The 20,921-nt window shown below is 38.4% G+C and overlaps 2 protein-coding genes across 2 annotated transcripts in view; one reads left to right on the forward strand and one right to left on the reverse strand.

Annotated features, from left to right (window-relative positions):
- Positions 1–371, forward strand: part of ddx39b (DEAD (Asp-Glu-Ala-Asp) box polypeptide 39B) — a 9,673-nt gene extending 9,302 nt beyond the window's left edge. Inside the window, exon 12 of the mRNA XM_016472373.1 lies at positions 19–371. The gene's annotated coding sequence lies outside the window, so the exon portion shown is untranslated. The remainder of the gene's footprint in view (positions 1–18) is intronic.
- A 2,347-nt stretch (positions 372–2,718) lies between these two features.
- Positions 2,719–16,922, reverse strand: LOC107677460 (alpha-1,3-mannosyl-glycoprotein 2-beta-N-acetylglucosaminyltransferase-like). Its single transcript, XM_016472369.1, has 3 exons — positions 16,536–16,922; positions 10,980–11,893; positions 2,719–3,924 (listed from the first exon to the last, which is right to left on the reverse strand). The coding sequence occupies exons 1-3, from the start codon at positions 16,543–16,545 to the stop codon at positions 3,223–3,225; spliced, it is 1,626 nt and encodes a 541-aa protein (XP_016327855.1). The 5' UTR covers positions 16,546–16,922; the 3' UTR covers positions 2,719–3,222.
- Between the last annotated feature and the right edge of the window lie 3,999 nt (positions 16,923–20,921).

The following is a 20,921-nucleotide window of genomic DNA, read 5'->3' on the forward strand; positions in this document are numbered from 1 at the left end:
GATTTTTCTTGTTGAAAGTAAAAAAAAAAAAAAAAAAAATGCATTATGTTCAATGTTAATAGTTTTCCTCCCAATAGGAATGATTTGCCTGTTTTTGAATTTTGGTTATTTATAATGGCGAGGCATAATTTTTGTTTCTGTTGTGAGAGGAGTTTTCATCATTGGATTATAGTGGACCATACAGTTGATTGCATTGATGTAAAATTGTTGGAAAGTTATTCAATATATTAGCAGTATATGCTGAATGCTTGTTACCAGTGAAGTAGGTATCAACACTATGTATTCAGTGTTTGTTCAGTTGCCAGGCAAATGGCCACTTTGTTTAAACTACTTAATGCTTGTTAAATCAAATAAAGTATGTTTGTTTTACAGACTCTTTGTTTTCAATGATTTAAACATTAGTGTTTTCACACTTGGTCCGTTTTTTAAGATTCCAGAGTGGTTCGCAAGATTTTTGGCTAGTTAACACTCTAAAGCCAAAAGTTAACTTCCCTTCCCCAGTTCTGCAGACAATACTGATGACAAAAAATACGCTGCGTACTGGAAAGAACAGTTCACTGGACCTCACCATCTGTGCACGAGACAGAGCGGAACACAAAAAATGAAGGACACCTAGGTTTTAATGAATTCAGACCCTCAGAAGTCATTTACACTGCAAAGGCAGCACAGAAGCACTTCTGAAGTGGCATATATATAGACCGTTTAATGCTGCTCTGAGGTGGCCTGAATGCATTTACACCATTTCAACTGTATATTGATACTAGGGGGTGATGTGTGTCAGAGTAGGAATGATCTGGCTTTTATGCATCTTTACATTGAATTTTGAGCAGGCGCAGAACAGTCTTAGCTGTATTTGTTGATTTGTGAACCGGCCCACCTTATAACTACCTTTCAGAGCCGAAAGATAACTCGCATATGTTCTTTTTGATGCAATGGTCAGAAGATAAAATGATTCAAATTCATGATCAATTCACTAATATGACGGGTCTTATTTCATATGGACGGAGAAGATGAAACGGTTAGAGTTGCTGTGCGTCGGAGTTGGACATCCGTCAACTGAACTCATCACTGCATCAGACGTTTCCAATATAGACAGCTTTGTTTCAGTATAATAAAACGACGACCTAGTTTTGTGTGAATCTTTCCAGACTGAGCTGTTGTCGTTTTGAAAAACATCGTGGTTTGAGACCAGCTGCTTATTTGGGCCGGTTTTCTGTAGAAGTGCACAAAGCGTTTCCAGATTCCACTCTGTTGGTGGAAAAGGGACTTGAAAGAGGTCTATCAAATTAGCTGTTTTTAACAATTCAAAAAGTGTGAAAGCACACTAGACACGTTCTGAAGTAGTATAACCACTTAATTTCAACTACTACTCATGTCCCTGATCTGATGTGGCAATATGATCAACCAATTAATCAATCTTGCTAGAATGAGATGTTCCAGTATGATTCACCACTGCCTATTTCCCAGAAAAATGAATCCGATTAATGGCTAAAGAAACACAAAATGAATGTCCAATTCATCTAATCAGTAACACGCATCTTTTGGCTTTTCAAAAGTTGCTGGAGGTTTTACAAGAACAGGAAAAGAACGTAGTAAAGTCAGCAACAGAGAGTCATAAGACAGGAAGTCAACAGGACACAATAGGAGTGAGAAAGGAAATCTGGAGCGTCAGAGATGTGCCACAATGGCGCCTGGATCAGTGCTGATGTTGGGGGTTTGGACAAATGATCCCTGGAAGGAAGTCACCGGATAGGATTTCAGCTTTAACAACCAACATGACACAGAAAGAACACGTTTACAAACCTCAAAATGAGTGACCTTAAAAATTAAACAAAGAGCTAATGATTCCTAAAAGGATGTTTAAATGGGCAAAAAAGACAGAAAAACTGAATATATTGTCAAATATCAAAATAGTCTGTTTTATTCTCAATGTATTAAAGTTATAAACATGTCAGGCAGTGGTTTCACACTTCTTCATACTGCATATGCATTAATATCAGATCATTTCTCTCCCAAACATTTAGATACAGTACATTTCATTAAAATGTCTCCTCCGGCCTACTGAAATCCATTTATTTCATCCGTAAGAACGTAAAAAAGTGATTTCCATGACCACTGGTTTTGCAACAAACCTACAACATCTTTAAGAAGCAATGCGAGCTCTCCCGGTCCAGGAAGAGCAGTTAAAACAAAAACATGTTCAAGTACAGTACTTCAACAGAATGGCACAAAAGAGATGCTGTCCAGAGTTTTGGTATGTCAGTTACACAAGCCTTGAATAATTTCTGGCAAGCTTGAACTTCATAGATTCAACGGTGCTACATAAAAGCCAAATGAACGAGTCTGCGCTTTTATATGAATGCATTGATCAAAATAGACTACAATTCTACACAATCTTCATTTATAATGATGTCAGGGACTTGGCGAAAGGGCTTCAAAAGGGCTTTTAACACTCAGATTGGTCTTTAAAAGGCTGAATCTCACTTGTCAAGAAAACGTTTTTTTTAGCAAAAAATTAAAATTAAGCACATAATTATAACTTATTAATTATATATATAAAATATTACAGCAATAATATGTATTAATTATACAGTCATTCCTGTTATAATTAAAATCATCACTGAGAATAATGAAAAATAAAACCGTCAGATTCCTTACAAAAATTATTTAAGGAAAAAATGAGTTTGCAATGAAAATAATGTTACAAAAATGGTTGGTTTTTTTGGCATGTATGCAAATATAATTTCTTCTACTGATTTTGGAGTAAAATGTGAGTGTTTTCGTGAGATTCACCCAAAAGATACTGTGGTGGGATAAAAGACCTCTTATATGCCTTTTGAATTGATGTTAACACCAAAAGAAAGGTCAGTACGTTCAAATAAGAAAAAAAAAAAAAATCAGATTATTTTTCTCCATGTCAGAATGAGCGATTCTGCATAGGAGCTGTTTGCAGCGTAACTCTATTTTCTCTGAGGGAAGATTGTTGCATGATTGCTGCACAAATACGATGCACCAACTTTTGTGCTGTTCCCAGCATTTCTGGGTGTTCCTCCATAACAAAACAGCAGTTATTTTATACATCTTAGTGTTAACCTTTCCTCAAACTTTCACACCCTGCCTCTGTTTTCTTTGGTTTGAGAGGGCGTTTCTCTCTTCCTGTACTTATAATAATAGTTGTGAGTTTTCTCTTTCTGGTCTTTTGTGGTTCAAAGCTCATCCTCCTCAGCTCCAGCTGGTGTCATATTTAGTCCAGCCCTCAGGGGGAGCCAGATAAATTCTTCGTCCACGGGAAATAAAGCTGACTACGCCCCTGTAACCGGCACGGGGAACCCCTGACTTCAAGTCATCCATAACTCCCAAGTTGCGGGCCAGCACTTTAAAGCTGTCTCTGCTAGAGTACTGAACTCGAAACGGCCCGGAGCCTTTCAGGCTTCCACCTTGCTGTAGTTCCTCCACCTTCACCAAGGGGGCACTATACACTTCTTTTTCAAAGGTTTCATCGTACTTCTCCCTGACCAAGTAGGACAAGTCCACTTTAGTGAAAGGCACGAATTCAGTATTGAGTTTTATGTAGCGCAGATACTGGTCGAAAAATTGACCCAAACTGACGCCTTTCCGACCGAACGTTATAGTCCTCGAGATCTCGGGACGAATGCACGAGCGGTCCTTCCGCTGCTCTGGGTGCCGCATCCAGTCGTCCCAGAATGCCTTGGGCCACTTGGGCTCCAGCTCTGCCCAGACTTCCTTCAAAAGCATCCATCCAAGCCCGGGAAAGAAATCTGTCCGGTAAAGGAGGTCAGCCTTGCCCGAGTTGACCAACCCATCCCGTCCGTTATCGTTCCAGGCGGAAACGCACCAAAGAGTCGGATCTGATCGCAAGATGGGGTAGAGCGCACGGAAATACTCAAAAAAGTCGGGGGCCACCTACAAGATGAAACAAAAGCAGTTAAAAGACTAAGAAAAACCAATGATAAACAAGAAACTATCTCTGGACAGAAATGGCTAGTTCATTTAAAGTCCTGGTGGTCTAGATGTGTTCAAAGATGGGTAGGTGAACATCTGCTAAGCCAGCTGGCTGTTTTATAACAATGTACAAAACAAAAGTGTGTTTGCACCTTAGGGAATCTCCGTGGTGTTTAACTGTGATGCTCGGTAAAGCTTAACCAATGTTACCATTACAGTTAATCCACTGACCACTTAAATGTGCTATTCTGAGGGAGCAAACTTGGATTACAATGGTCCACAGAATAACGATAAACCAAACTGCCACTACAGACAACATTATTACACCTAATGCCTAGTTCACACTACAGGATTTTAAGCCCGATTTGCACGTTAACGAGCTCGCCGACTGGTCGGGCTGTGATCGGAGGAAAATCAGCGGGTGATCAGCACTAGGCAATCTTTATGTGTGAACAACTCAATGACGCATCAAAAAGGCTCGCTGACACGTCGCCGACGCCTCGCAGACAGCAAACGAGTATCTAGCATGCTAAATATCTGGACCGGTCGGCCGACTCGACATCATGTGGTGTCAGGTGTCGCGACGAGCTACAGCCAATGAGAGAGCAAGGCATGGGTTGAGGTCAGCGGAAGAAAAACAGCAGCAGCGACACGGCTTTAAGAAAAGTTTGGACAAGAAATGGAGCTAATTTTTTCATCACAAACAGCTTGCAGTGCTAATTTCTTCCCGACGTTCATTTTCAAATAAACAACTCCTGTTTCACTTGTTGTTTCGTGTCATTCCTGTTCAACTTCTCGCGTGTGTTTTTGTGACAAAACGTGGTTTGGGGACCGTGTAGAGTTGTTGGGTGACAGAGTTGTTGTCAGCTCGTGTAGTGTGTGACCCTCTGTTGCGGATCATTTACATAGTGTCGTGTAGTGTGAACTTGTCTTAAAAGATGGCTGACTATTCACCCAACAACCAACTATACTAAATAGACTAGATAGACCAGTGGTTCTCAATTCCAGTCCTGAAGTACCACTGCTCTGCACATTTTGTATGGGCCTGTTTACACCTGGTCATTTCATGCGTTTTCACTGATCGGATATCTATCTGATTTGTTATGTTTCCATTTACACTTGGCTACAAAAATGTGTCGTCACAAAATGGATATAAATCCGATCTTCAATTCCCGCGCTATATTTAAATTTAACGGAGTTCACGTCAACGAAATCAAAAGATAAGTGCTGCATTTTATTCATTATCAGATCATTTCAAGATCAAAGCCTGCAATAGGAGAGTGCGCGGCATCAGCACTGGAACGATAAGTTTGCCTTACTACTTTTAATGAAGATGATTGTGTGTTGACCGTCTGCGTCTTACTCTGTTTCATTCGGCTTGCTGAAGAGATACTCAGCTACTCGTCCGCTGCGATGCCTGTTGCATTAGCACTGTCATATCTGACTGTAATGTCATATAGCCTATAACACGCTCTCACACGTTTATTATTTTAACGTTTGGGAGGAATAAAATTTGCATATGTGGTTTCAACAACCAGATGCATTTACACTGGTCCAGTTTCGTCTGGAATGCGGCCCAGACCACCTCCTGAAGTGGTTTGAGCGATCGGATTTATATCCGTCTCGAATGCGTTTCGGAGGGCATTTATACCTGGTCTTTTCACGATCGAATAGCTATCCGATCAGAAAAAACACATGAAGTGACCAGGTGTAAACAGGCCCTAAGTCTCTCTTATTTAACACACCTGATTCAGATCATCAGCTCGTTAGGAGGGAGATCCATGAACTGAACCGAGATGCCCAATCCTGTTCCTGGAAATCTACCTACCTGCAGACTTCAGTTCCAGCCTAGCACCAACCCAGAAGTCTGTAATTATCAAGTGCTACTGAAGAGATTAATTTGCTTTATTTTAATTAGAGATTAATTAATTTAACTTCCAATTTAAGATCTCCAAGAACAGGATTGTGAACCCCTGATCTAGAATGTTTTAAAGCAGGGGAGTCCAATCCTGTTCCTGGAGGGCCGGTGTCCTGCAGAGTTCAGCTCTAACCCCAATTAAACACACCTGACCAGGCTAATCAAGGTCTTACTAGGCACACTAGAAACTTCCAGGCAGGTGTGTTGAGGCAAGTTGGAGGTAAACTGCAGGACATTGGCCCTCCAGGACTGAGTTTGGACACCACTGTTTTAGAGCTTTATTTTTTCTTAGCATTGGTGTAGGGGTGTGTGATATAACGTTTTTTGATCGTGGATGATTAATATGTCTCCACGATCTGCTTTTGAAGAAATATCGTAGTATCGCACTACAGCGCCCATTCTGTCAGTTGCAGTTCTGGTGTCTCTGTCTCAATATTTCTGTACAACACGACATACATTCACATCAAATGTTAACTCTGCGGTAGAGTTACACTCATGGGACACTGCACTTATTCACAAAAGTGTATCACAAAAGTACATCATTTGTATGTGATTTAAAGCCTTGCCGGTTAAACATTTAATTCATGTGTTGTTCTGACATGCGCTTTTTTTTGAGCATGTACACCTGTGCTCACACACTAAAAAGCCTGTCAAACAGCGCCTGATTACTGGACTAAGTTATCTTTTGCATCTGATTGCACTAATACTGTCAAAAACACACAAGGTTTACATATAAACAGTTGGTTATGTCTAAAGTTCAAGTAAACAGTTGAGAGAAAAATGGATGTGTGCCTGTATATTAGATGTGTGCCGGTCATAAAGCGACAGCAGACTAATTGTACTAAACATACTGCCGCTTGCCATTAAAGGGAGAGTTCACCCAAAAATTTTAATTCTGTCATTATTTACTCATTCTCATGTTGTCCCAAACCTGTATTAATTTCTTTCTTGTGCTGAACACAAAAGAAGATATTTTGGGTAACCAAACAGTTGCTGGACCCCACTGACTTTGAAAGTAGGGGGGAAAAAATACTATGGAAGTCACTGGGGACCAGCAACTGTGTGGTTACCCACATTCTTTAAAATAACTTTTGTGTTAAACAAAAGAAAGAAACTCATTCAGTAAACGATGACATAATTTTCATTTTAGGGTGAACTATTCCTTTAATGTTAATAAAACAACAAAACACAAAGAGAAAAATCACTCACTGCTCTTGACTGAGGAAATTTAATACAGTTGCTTTAATAAGAATCAATGTATAATTTATGCAGTGAAGTGTACAGTATATAGTGTTTCATTTTTATATTTATTCAATTTCTTGAAAGCTACTGCTAAATACACCTACTGCACCTGAAAAATAAAGCACTGTTTGTTTTATTTGTATATTATGTGTATTTGTAATGTGTAGGCTATCTTTGTTCTTATTTTTTAATAACAATGATAAAATAATGGCAAAGTTTTTCATCTTTGCTCTAAATGTCTGCCATTCTTTTTTATTTTATATTTTGTTACCTTATAAGGCTTTGTTTTTTAAAATGGGGAAATTAGTTTGGCTGTACTGCTCAGACAACTTGCAAAATAGTAAAAACCACCATGACAAAGAATTGTGATAAAATCGTGAATCGTGATTTTCCTGAAAAAAAAAATCATATGATATGATATTTTTGCCATATCGCCCACCCCTACAGTGGTGCTTTCAAAGCTATGATATTTTTTGCCAAATTGTGACATTTTTCAGGTTTTTCCCAAAAGGATTAAATTCTTGGAAGAAAAAAAAAAACAAGTAGTATGACATCATTTTTTATTATTTATTTTGTGTTAAAATCATATTTAATACCTGAAAAAAAAAAAATGTATATTATATATATATATATATATTAAAATAGCATTTCTGTGCATTTTACATAATTAACTTCTATAACTTTTTTTTTTTACTTTCACTTTTTAAACTTTCACTTCAGCAATTATCTGCCAAGTGGCCAAACTTAAAACTTAGTGGCCAGGGGGCCAACACTTTTTCACACCACTGTATATGGGATGCACGATATTATCGGCCGATAATTGCTTTGAATGTACATATCGGCATCGGCCCGATATGACAAATTATGCAGATATGTCTTGCCGATAAGAGGAATAGGTTAACTCGCATGTGCTCAGGGTGTGCTAGTGATTAGATCATGTCAGCAGTGTGACTTAGTGTGATGTCAGCAAAGTTTTGCCTGAATGGTGATTGGATTCACGGTTTTGGATCGCTGCATTTAATCTGAGAATGCACGTACAGAACAACCCTCTACATTGCGAGTAAATCACTCGCATATGCGACTAAATCTTCACTCTGGGCGACTAAATTATGTCTAATATTAGCCAATTGCTAATAAATTCTCAGATTTTACTCGCCAGTGTGAGTTGGAGGCTAAGTTTAGCTCAGATATATTTTCACTCACAGAACACTGACTGAGCACTTCAGTTTCACTCTCCGTCAAGCGATCTGTGCTGTTTTTCAGTTAATCTGAATGGATGTGCAACACACCTGTATTTAATGTACCGTAAACTCTAGTGTGAAGCGCACGACTCGCCGTCTCTTTGTTTCACACACACGCAGCGAGAGAGGGAGAGAGAGAATTGACGTAATATGTTATATTTTTTTAAACAAATTATTAGCTCTAAAAGATTTTCAAAATTTTTACAACTCTTTTGCTTTAGACCATCTACAAATGTTAAATCTTAAAATAAAATGTTAAGGTTACTACTGCATCTTTCTGGGGAAAAAAATGCAGTGATTGATATATATAGTGTATTTATAGTTATTTTCAAAGCTTCAATGTACTGTCATTATAAAACTACTTCATTATTGTTTATTTAATTCTAACATATAAGTTCTTGTTAAAAACTAACCAAAATTAAAAATAATTTGCTTAAAATTTCCACACAAGAGAGACTTGGTGTTGTTTCCAAACAAAAGGAAATATATCGGTATAGGCTATAAGCCAAAAAGAGTTGAAAAATATCGGCATATCGGCAAAAATCCAATATCGTGCATCCCTAATATATATACATGTCCGCCAAATCAAAGTCATGTGGTGCAACCAACAAATTTGGTGCAACCAGCATGCTGAATAAAAAAAGGAGTCTTTTTTAAATATCAGATCATTTGACCTTTTTATGACAAGGCAAGGTTAGTTCAGGTTGTGAAATGTCATGTGGCATGATATTTATGATATGAATTCAAGATTGGAGTAAAAAAATGACCTAAAAATATTTAAAAACCTTCTGAAAATAACTAATGTGTACACTCACATGTATTCAAGGTGTAAGGAATATATGGTATTACTTTTTACTTGATGGTTACACCTAAGTCATTCAAAAAAAAAAATTCTTGAAAATTATAAAAAACATTTTCAAAACCATTTAAAACATGACATGTATACAATGAGTAGGCTTCTAAAAACTTGTTTTAAACTAGATTTCGAAAAGATTTCTCCATATCTTGTTCATAGACACTGTTACTTGTCAATGACTCAGACATCTGAAGGTAACTCCTTTCCCTTGAGCACAGTGGTTTGTTTAAACAAAAAAATGTAAATCACCTTTAAAGCACCGGAAAGATAGCCATCAAATCCATCACAGAACATAGTAATGAGTATGCAAAAAACATGTTTGCCTGAATAGCAAAGTTAAACAAGGACCTTGATCCTTTCTTTTAGAGAACTCATGACAACAAGACTGAAGCTTTACCGCTGTCCTATTAATGGGTTTTTTGGTGCATACTTTGTAATCAGTTCACCTGTGAGAATTTCAAAGGAAAGCGTTCAGAAATGAAAATATTCCCTCTGAGTGAGAGACAAGCTCTTATCAAAATTCCTCTCTATGAATTATAAAAGAGGAAAATGTGGCCTCCTTTGAGATACAGCACTCTCACTATGTGGATCTGGTTAACCTATAAAGGCCCCGATATATTTCAAGCGAAATCGAAGAACGAACTGATGTGACATCATTTCGAACAAAATCCGGCCAAAACGAAGTTCGTTTTGGGAGTTTGAAACGGCTTGCCAAAGTGAACTTTCCAGAAAAGTTTGTTCCAGCTGCATAACACCTTCATAGTGCCATTGGTCCCTGACGATTACTTCATAGGAGGTGTGCACTGAGGCTCCGCCTTCTTTCACGCGGAACTCTTTTCTGGGTTCATTTCGCCTGTCGAGTCCTTGGAGAGCTGCTTTATAGTAGCAAATTAAGTTGTGCTTCTGATGAAATGAGACACTGAAACTGTTTTTAATACTGCTGCTTGCTTTTAAGCAATATATTGAATAAAGTGCCATGTAAATACATGTGACTTCATGGGAGTGCTAATTTGCAGACCTCGTGCAAGCATACCCATGTTGCTATGAACAGATTTTTATAAAAAATATTCTTGCTGTTCTCTCCATTTTTGTTGTGTTTATTTTGTTACTGAGAGGAAAGCGCGCTGCCAGAGCCGATCCTCCCTATACGTGAAATACGCAAGCTGCATAGGGCCCCCGAAACACCAGGGGACCCCCTTGCTCTCAAAGATGATTTAATTTTAGTTTCGTTTTTGAATTTGGCCAGTGGTTATGAAAACATGAATGATCATTTCTTGTAATGCGGTGCGCTGTCGCCTTTTCTACGTAAAAATCAGTCAAATCTTGTAATGTGAATGTCGTACAGTCTTGCTTGAGACTAAAAAAACGAGCTCAAAGTGTACCGAGCTGCGGAAGAGACACTGTTTCTCAAGCACTTTCCGCGAGTGCGATTCAAGACGGAGTGAAACACGGACAAATGCGTTTCATTCATTTGTTCATAACCACTCATACCACCCCCCGTCACAGTTGCGTAGGGCCCCCAGAAGTCTAGGAACGGCACATATTTACATAAATGTTGCTTTCATCAGAGTGGGCAGCGTCGGGATGTTCAATAACAGTATACCGCTGCTCACGTATTTCGAACTTCGTTTTACCCCTAAACAAAGAACGAAAAGGAACTTCATTTTGAGTATATCGAGTCCCTAGTGATGCTCAAATGCAGGACAAATATGATGACAGTGAATACCAGTCATAAATGAAAACATGTTCATGATCTTACCTCCAGGTCATCCTCCACAATGACCACTGTGGAGTAAGGAAAAACATTTAACACTTGGTTCAGGGCCCAATGGTAGTGCCTGGTGATCTTGTAGTAACCCTGGAACTTCCTGTGATCGGGTCGCACTGGAATGTCCGCGAGATCCGGTTGGCTAATGTGGGTTATCTGACTGCCATAGGAGCCAATCACCCTTGCAGTATCTGCGTGGCCACAGTCCTGGCTGACAATGATTGGGTAAAGCTCAGCAGAAGGGCGGTACTGTATCAGTTTATCCAAACTTCTCTTCACTGTTACTCTGTCACAGGCAATGACGAGAATTGGGATAATGATTTGAGGGCTTGGCTTTGTACGGCCTACTTCATTTTCTACTATTTTCTTGTTCTCTTGTTTCGGTTCCTGCTCCTTCATAACCAGCTGAGGTGATGTAACCATTAGAACTTCTTGTTTCTCCATAACAGTTTTTGTATCATCTACGGTTTTATGACTTGGAGGTACTGCAGGAATCTGCAGAGGTTTTTTAAGCTCCTCAGTGTTCTTTTCGTCTTTTGTGTCCTCGGATTCCCTCTTTCCCAGTTCTTTCCGCTGTTCCCATAGTTCCCTGTGACTCTGTATCTGTTTGAGAAGCTTCTTCTGAGTCTCCAGTTCTGATTCTACTTCTTCGGCCAATCTGATCACTTCGCCGGCCAATCCGATAGCTCCACCCACTTTTGCTTTTCCGCCTCCCCACTCCTCTCCAGCCCCTGGTTCAGCTCCGCCTCCCTCAGCAAGTCGGCCAATGGGAGGCCTTCCCCATAAGAAGAGGAGGAGCAAGGCATTCCAGGCGACAAATAGAAATGCTCCACACAAAATAAGAGATCCTTTCTTGCGAACCATGGCCCAGTGACACCACAAGAGGGACTGCAGTGAGGAAAATGCTAGAAATAGGAGAAAAGGAAGATGTAAATTTAGAGAAACGGATTAAATGAAATAAATTATCAATCACAGACAAGAGTGAGGTAGAGAACAGATAGGTGTAAAAACTATCCAAATATGATATTTAAATTTTTAAAAATGTCTGCCTCATGATGCACGTCTTTTTGCTATGAAATATTTACTGATGTTGATAAAGTAATGGCAAGAGTAACGTATCATTAAATTATAATTTGGTATATTTAAGGAACTTGTTTACTTAACATTGTATACATTATTTACAGAAAAATCATGTTGAAAATTTGTATATCAAATGGGATAAAGCAGGTAGGCTAAATGAATAAAAAAATGAAAAATTACTAAGAAATATTTACTTATTTGATACTTATTTGTATTTTTTATTGTTATTGTGAAGTGAGATTTTAATAATGTTCTTGTCTTTATATTTTTATTTCAATTATATTATTACTCAATGTGTAATATATATTTATAAAATAAATATGTGTATATATATATATATATATATATATATATATATGATTTGTTTATAAGCAGGTTTTATCATTTGTTGCCACCTTTGTTTGACTACCAATTTTATCAAAAACAGGTTTGAATTAATAAATATAAATGTTTAAAAGATTGTAAATGCAATGCAAAATAAATTTTTAATACATTTACATGAATAAATTAAAGCCTGGTGCAACAAACATAATATACAAAAACATATTTTGTCTGAAGGTTCAATACACTTGATTTGAAAATATCTTTTTTCAAAATGTATTTCTTTCAAAATATTAATAATTATTATTAAATTATAATTAAATTTGTATATATTATTTTTTTCTGACTATTACTTATATGTCAGGATTTGCAGTGTTCAGTGTTAACCCTGACTAAGGTCCATTACCGATGGAATACACAACAATAGATGTAAGTAATGTATAAGCAAGCATTTCTGTCATTTTAACAGAAGTGGAGAGTTTGTCTTAAAAACTGCTGACTGCAGTTATGATGAATCACTCATTGCAGCCAGTTACCCACAAGTCATCCACAATCTCTTGTAACGGCTCTAACTACATTTATCACTGCACATCTTGTCTTTACATTCACATCTCGTCGTAGTGTGGTTTGGATGGGAAATACTGGGCTATGGAAAGATGTTTATCACAGTATGATTGCCCTTATATCTTTTATTCACTGCTGGCCTCGCCTATATTTCATCTGTACTACGGCTGCCTTCATCTCAAACACAAATTAGAGAATTTCATTCACCCCACTCCACAGGAGGGCTTTAGGAAGTACAAACTTCCCAGCATGCTTGAAAACCATGCAAACCCAGCTCTTGGCAGGCTGAGGGCACTCCACAGTAATTAAAACTGACAGTTTGATCAGACCGCCATGCGCCATCATTACAAAAGTGTACTCTGTAATTACCGTGACAGTCAATGGTGATTTTTTTTAAACAGTCGGATGAGCTGAACCAAAAATCACCGCTAAGATATCAGTTTTGGATCCCAATTAGCTGATGTGTTTCATGACCCCACATGTCTGGATGGCAGGGCAGGCTACTAACAAGGGCTAGCCTAGCCAACAGTTTGTATACCAGACCGGAGTTTCCTTCTAAATGAGGCCTACAATTCCCAAGAGTGAAATTCAGAAAGATTCGGTCTCTGATGTCAGTTGCACCATCGTGCCAAGTGTGTTGTTATGTTACCATGCGGCGTGGCCAATGAACAGAAGTCTGTCACTTACAAAAGAAGAGTCTCAGCGTGCTAACAGTCTGGCAGAACTGAACATCCATCCTCCCTAAAACAGAAACGTGGCATTGCCCCGTGGTTCCTGTGTGGATTTACGAGGTCATAAATATTATTTGAGTAAGCACTTTTTCATTAGACACAAAACCCATGGCACTCATGAAGAATGGTGGGAATTATGCAGGCACTATCCACACAAGAAAACAGTATTATTCAGGTGGACAGTGGACTCCAGCATTTAGTGGCATTAGTGCAAACGTTGTGTAACACCAAACATCCCACGCTGCTGCTGAAATTGAGAAAGACTGACAGACTGACAGTATTGATCCCTGAGAGGAAATTCTAGTTGCAAAGTTCACATGGAGTCTAGTAATTTAATTACTAACTGTAATTTCTACTAGTGGACAACCGGTATGGGTTTTTCACTGGCCAATACTCATGCCAGTGTGTTAAACGCAGAATGGCTGATTGTTGATACAATCCTGTTCAAAAGTTTGGGGGTTCTTATAATTTTTACTATAATGTTTTTGAAAGAAGTCTCTTATGCTCACCAAGACTGCATTTGTTTGATCAAAAATACAGAAAAAAGATTAATAATGTGAAATATTATTACAATTTAAAATAAGTGTTTTCTAAACGAATATATTTTAAAATGTAATTTATTCCTGTGATCAAATCTGAATGTTCAGCATCATTACACCAGTCTTCTGTCACATGATCCTTCAGAAATCATTCTAATATGCTGCTCAAGAAACATTTCTTCTTATTATCAATTGATCCATTCAATGTTGATCAGTTCAATGCATCCTTGCTGAATAAAAGTTAAAAAATTAAAAAATTAATTACCCCAAGTTTCTAAACAGTAGTGTATGTACATAGATATAACAACATTTAAAGATAGCATATGAAATGTACACAAAATCACATAAATTAGCATTTATTTTACACAACATAATTATTAAATTATTAAAGTCTATACTTGTTACATTACAATTCAAATATTTTTTACAAAAAAAATGTAGAAGACATGACCTGTCAGGGAGTGCATATATTATATTAATATATTATATTATATTATTATAGTATATTATACTATATTCATGACATCATGGGGTAGGACTAGTCAACAGCTTATTTTTTATGTACTGCTGAATTGATAAAAATGACAGCTATGGAACTGGTAGCATGTGGTTAAACTAAAGAAACAAGGTTAAAAAAAATGTAACCATCTGCATCTGAAAGAACTGAAGCACAATCTTTCCACAGGAAATCTACCACTAAAAACGACCCGCTCTCCTTTCTCACACTAGTCAGAACTACTGTTTAGCTAGTGAAAAAACACTTTGCAAAGACAAAGTCCATTCATTGTTTGTGACAGACACAGAGCCGCACACAAAAGTCAATACGGGATCATAAGACCGCTCGTCATTCTGTGCAGACCACACATGTAACACTGCCAGCAATGATTCAACCTTAAACACGTTTCCATTTCATACACAATCAGTGCTACAGGGCTAAACGACACTAGGAAACAGCCAGAGAGTGTGTGTGACAATGTGACAACAGACATCAAAAGACCACCTAATAAAGTGCCTTGCACAGGAAAGGTGTCTGCTGTGCCATTAATAACCTCAGTAATCTTCTGGCTGCAACTAACTAATCTCCACTTAACCCTGTTAGACATCTAAGTGCTCCTCACTCACAAATCTACAATCAGCAGGACAGACGGAAACCATTTAGGCCTTGATGGGTTTGAAACTCGTCTCATCATGCTTTTTCTTGAGGAATAAACAAGACACAAAAACACAACCAGTTCCCAGTTGCGCCTGCACACATGCTTTAAAGCACAAAGTTTCATCAAAAACACCTGGAATCAAAGGTGTCCACTAGACAAGACTTTTTAAACAAGCAAAACACAAGATTGTACATGCAAAGATCTGTAAAACATAAAAAGAAAGAGCGTGCCGAATGAGCAATAGGGTAAAACATTATATATACAAAAAAAGCAAGAGATCATGAAGTTCCAAGACCACAGTCCAAGAAGAACACATCAACCACACGCCCAAAAGTTGCTTGTTCTATTTAGCTTATTTTATTTTTGCAATTAGTTTTATTTAATATTTTATGGGGTGTTCTGTTTTATTTAAATTAGTTTTAATCATTTTTAGTACTTCAAATTAAATCTATTTCAATTAGTTAGCACATTTTCGTCTACATTTAAAAAAAAAAAGTTTTCTATTTTACTTTATTCCAGCATTATTTCAACTAAAAATAATATTTGTAATAGTTTTCAATTTTATAAAGCAATAAAAACACTTGAATTGGCGTTCCAAATGTGCCTGTACTGGGACATTTCACTGACAAAAATATATTTTATACTCATTACTATAACATTTTTTAATTCACGTTTTACATTACATTTGCACACTGTATTATACATGATATTAGTTTCTAAATAATTATGTATAACATGGTTAACGAACTACAACTTTTTTTTTTTAAACAGAACACTGAGAAACTCAAAGACTTGCACGACTGATCTTCATGTGTGTGTGTGTTTAGTTATATCGTAAGATGAGTGGCATCATGGTTTAACTAGTACATGCTTGCCCGGTGAGTGTGAGTCCCACAGCTGAAGTCTGTCACCATCACAACACCAGCAGAGGGTCCAGACACACGGAGCTGACCGGACGTGATGTTAAAGCTTCGCGTTTCCCGTTTAATCCACAAAAAGAGCTCATCCACTGCACTAACCCTGCCTGAAGCTACAACTCCTGCCAGGGTCACACTGAGAAGGCTGTTTTCACACATGCACACTGGCTGTTAATGTAATAGTGGCTAACACTTCTAGACACCGCAAACCACGACCGCTGTCCCCCCCCCCTCCTCTCACCTTTCATCATCTCTGGAGAGGATGGGGTTAAACAGCGAGATGGCCGCGACCGAAGAGATGCAGACCGTCAGAATGAGAGCTTCACTTTCCACTCTTCATCCTCACCATCCTCACCGGTCGCCTTCACCCGGCGCTGCTGTCAATACTCGGTTCTCTCCATTCCTGCAGCTGTCGCACATTTCCCTCTCTCCCCGTGTGTGTGTGCGCTCTGTCCCGCTCCGTGTTTCACATCCGGTACGGTCTGCAGCGATATCAGCTGGCGGGGTGAGGACGCGCGGTTTCGGAGGCTTGCTGTAACGGCCGTGTTTGCAGTTTTGACGCCGCTACCGCTCTGTGTGAGTGTACAGGCAAAGCGATTCTCCACTTCCGGATTGACTCATTATTAAGTAGGACCCGCCCCCCTCGCCATTTCCCTAGCAACAAGATGCTTTAGCAACCGTCGCGAGGCGGTTATGGGGAGCTGAATGCTTGATATATCCGCAATAAATCCATAAACAGTGAATGTCTGGGTCATTATAACTATAAACAAAGAAATATATTTATAGTTTATTCCATTTTGATGATGATTACTATTCAATTCAATACAATTCGTTTATTTGTATAGCGCTTTTCACGATGCAAATCGTTGCAAAGCTGCTTTACAGAAAATAAAAGTTCTACATTATATTTAGTAATAACTTATCAGTGGTGACTATCTCAAGTTGATGTCCACATGGCAGAAATGTACGGTAAAAATCAAGCAGTTAGTTAATGTCATGTAATCAAACAGATGAGATCAAACTTGTAGCAAAATGTGGTAGTTTTGTATGTGGTCTGAGGGGTTGCATCATCTCCTCTCAGGTGTTCGGTCATCTCAGGTCTGGATCCAGACTGAATCTTATTCCTATTTACCACCAAGGGATGCCAATCCCTTAGCAGAAACAGAGAAAAATTAGTTTAGCTGCTTAGCTTTATTAATGCATTGTAACTATTATTATTATTATTATGACATTTGAACACATTCTTTTGTCATTTCTCAAATTACAAATAAAAAATCGAAATAAATTAACCCTTGTATTAGATTAGAAATCTCATTCAAGGATAATATTGACCCTAAATGGGTCCCTGACACATGCGCGTTCATTCCTCTGCTTGTAAACAAGGCGCAGCGCATGCGTGTTCTACGTCAGAACGTCATTCTCTCCTGAATGGCGGCGGAGACTTACACGGAAGAGAAGGAATTGTTGTATAAATTCGTTATTTTTGTTTTCTTTGCGCACAAAAAGTATTCTCGTAGCGTCGTAAAATTACGGTTGAACCACTGATGTCACATGTTTCTGGGCCTTCATCAAACTTCCACAAAATTTCAGCTGCATTTCTGTCTATGCAGGGGCAGAAAGCTCTCGGATTTCATCAAAAATATCTTAATTTGTGTTCCGAAGATGAACGAATTTGGACATGATGGTGAATATTTAATGACAGAATTTTCATTTTTGGGTGAACTAACCCCTTATTACTACATTAATATGAATGAATAAACATGAGAACATGAATAAGAACATGTGACTATAAACAGTAGCTATACACAATGCACTCATACACGATGTACTTATACACTATGTACTCAACCATGTATAGTATGAATTATATAAGGTTATTTTGTCATTCATAATCGGAGTCTGATAGCCCCTCCCCCTTCACTACCTAATTAAAGCCAAGTACTGCTCACTGCAGAGCCAAATGACCTCCAGCTCCCCCTCTCTGGATGTCCAGCTCCACCTCTGTGTGAACTAATGGGTGGAGTTATGTTTAGCGATAGGGTAAGGGGTAGGGTTAGGGAGTGGTTGGGTGTCTAGCTCCACCCATTACATCCAGCGAGGGGGAGCTAGAGCGCCAGCTCCTCCCATTTGGCTCTGCAGCGAGCACCCTCTCATTAAAGCTGCGACAGTTGAGTGCATGAAGTGTCCAACATTCCACACTTCATTTTGTAGGTTAAGTGCATCATCCGGGTATTTAAAGTGCACTTTTTCTTTTTTTTCAGTGTGAGCGCATTACTCGCACTATTTATACTACAAAACGCCATAGAATAGTGCATAAGTGCCCTACGCGATTTGGGACGCACATCCTATTTTACTTTTTTTTTTTTTACATTTTAAACAGAAGATTATTGTGGAAAAGAACTTCTATGTGCTTTCCTGAAGCTCAAAGCGAGAATGGTGCTGGTAACGCCAAGATCATGGGTTTGAATTTCTAGCAAAAAATGTATGCCTTCAGTGAAATTTCTTCAGATAAAAGCCAAATCTGCCACATGCATATCTATAAATGTAAATAGCAGAGCCGATCGGCCCTATACGCTCACTACGCAAGTTGCGTAGGGCCCTGCAAATTATGCAAGGCCCCCGCCTCCCCCTCGTGTCAAAGTGGCGCGGCACTATCAATCTGGTGCAGAGAAAAGGAAAAATATGAATGAAAGTGAGCAAGATAAGGGTAAGTGATGGATGTTGAAATGGCGGTTGCTGCATTGTGTTTTGTCAATTTAATTTGGCATTTAGACATGACACAATCAACAATGAGGACATCTACAGTATACACATTGTGCTGTTTTGACATATGCTGGTCTTTGATAAAGTCAATATGTATTTTATCAAAGAATAACTTGAGATGCCTAGTGTAATTGTTATAGAAAGCAACATTAAGACTGTAATAAATATGTAAGCAAACAACAAAAATCAGTATCAAAATAATATGAGCACCTTGGGAAAGGCAGTATTTCTTTACTAAGGCGTTTTACCACAATTTTCCTTTAATACAGCTTTAGTCTCCAGTTAAATGTTGTCTGTCAGAACAGAGAATCTGCTTCTCACTTTTCTCTCCAAAACCATCTACAGAGGTTTGGTGATATTCAAGTCTTGGGATTTGTCTGGCCCAGGCAGGTGTTGAAGTTCATCTTCGTGCTCCAGCTGTCCATGTTTTATGATCATGACACAATGTTTTTCTCATTTCAGCACTGGTGTCTTTGTTTAAAGTGATTAATGATTTGTCATTTTTGGAAGTCTGACCCGTTTCACCCATGGCTTGTCCTAAACACTGCTGAACACAACCAAAGACTATAGGCTATAGAATACCCAGGACGTGTCACTGGTATAGTTTTGGGGGAAAATGCAACGCTCAATATGGCTGCTCTATTGAAGGAAACCCCGCCTATGTTTCCCCAATCAATGAGAGGAGCTGCACTTGCATGCCCGAGAGGCGTTTCAAAGATGGCCGCCGAGTGACATGACTTGCCTTAAAGGAACTTTGACACAACTCACACTGATAAACAACCTAGAGTATATAGAGAATGAAAAAGATAAATGAAAGATAATTGCAATGTTTTGTTCACTGTAGTCAACATAAATTATATTAACCCCTAATGGGTGTTTATATTGTTTTGTCCAACCCCTGTGTAATTAATAATAACAACATAGTATTACATAAATAAACACACATATAAATGTATACATATATTAACATAATATATTGCATAATAATATGCCAGGCTGCATTGTCATTATGCCAAACATTGTTTTTCTTCTGATTCACCCTAAAAGAAAACACCAGTAATGTGTCATTTTGTCTTGTTTTTTTTCCTTTCATGTCTTTAGGCACAGCATAGCACTACTGGCTAATTAATAAAGCATAGATGAGATCTTAAAGCTGCAGTCCATAAGTTTTGCCTCTTTGTCGCCATCTCTGTTTGAAAACCTGGAATTGCAGTTGTGTGCGGAATTATCTAGCTTGCGTGGGTTGTGAGTCGGCACGGCTCCAGCGTGGATTAATCTAATGTTCTGAAGAGTATGTGTGGCAGTCAGTCACCGCACCGGTGTGGATATTCACTGTGCTTCGCAATCACAGATTCTAGCCTACGTCTTGGAATATGACCCAAATAAGAATTTTCACAGTATATTGCCATCTGAACAAGTAAGTAACAAGTCTGCCACGTTTGTTCTGACCAACTGAGGAACAAATCATTACCATAAATCTGGCTACCAATGATGATTAAATCTAAAGATCACTTAGCTCATATCACATCAAACCGTTAAAATTATTATTATTGTTATACTTTATTCTCAAATGATTAATGTTAACAACATCAGCATTGGTGACTATAAGTATAATGTGTATTAGTGTATAGATTTCAATTTCTGCTCAGTCTAATCTAATTGTCATACCATTCGAATTTCATTGTGATGAGTGGGGGCGGGGCCGAGAGCCGTGGGAACGGAGTGAGGCCGGTGGAGTAATTGATGATGAGCTGCACCTGCACCACTCACCGGTCTCGAATCCCACAGAGGAGCTCCAGATGGATAAAAGGAGGAGTTACGACAGTGAAAGGAGAGAGGACCAGGCCTGGACTTTATTTCTTTC

The sequence above is a fragment of the Sinocyclocheilus anshuiensis genome, unplaced genomic scaffold (genome assembly GCF_001515605.1).
Source record: "Sinocyclocheilus anshuiensis isolate Anshui unplaced genomic scaffold, SAMN03320099.WGS_v1.1 scaffold804, whole genome shotgun sequence".
Lineage (NCBI taxonomy): Eukaryota > Metazoa > Chordata > Actinopteri > Cypriniformes > Cyprinidae > Sinocyclocheilus > Sinocyclocheilus anshuiensis.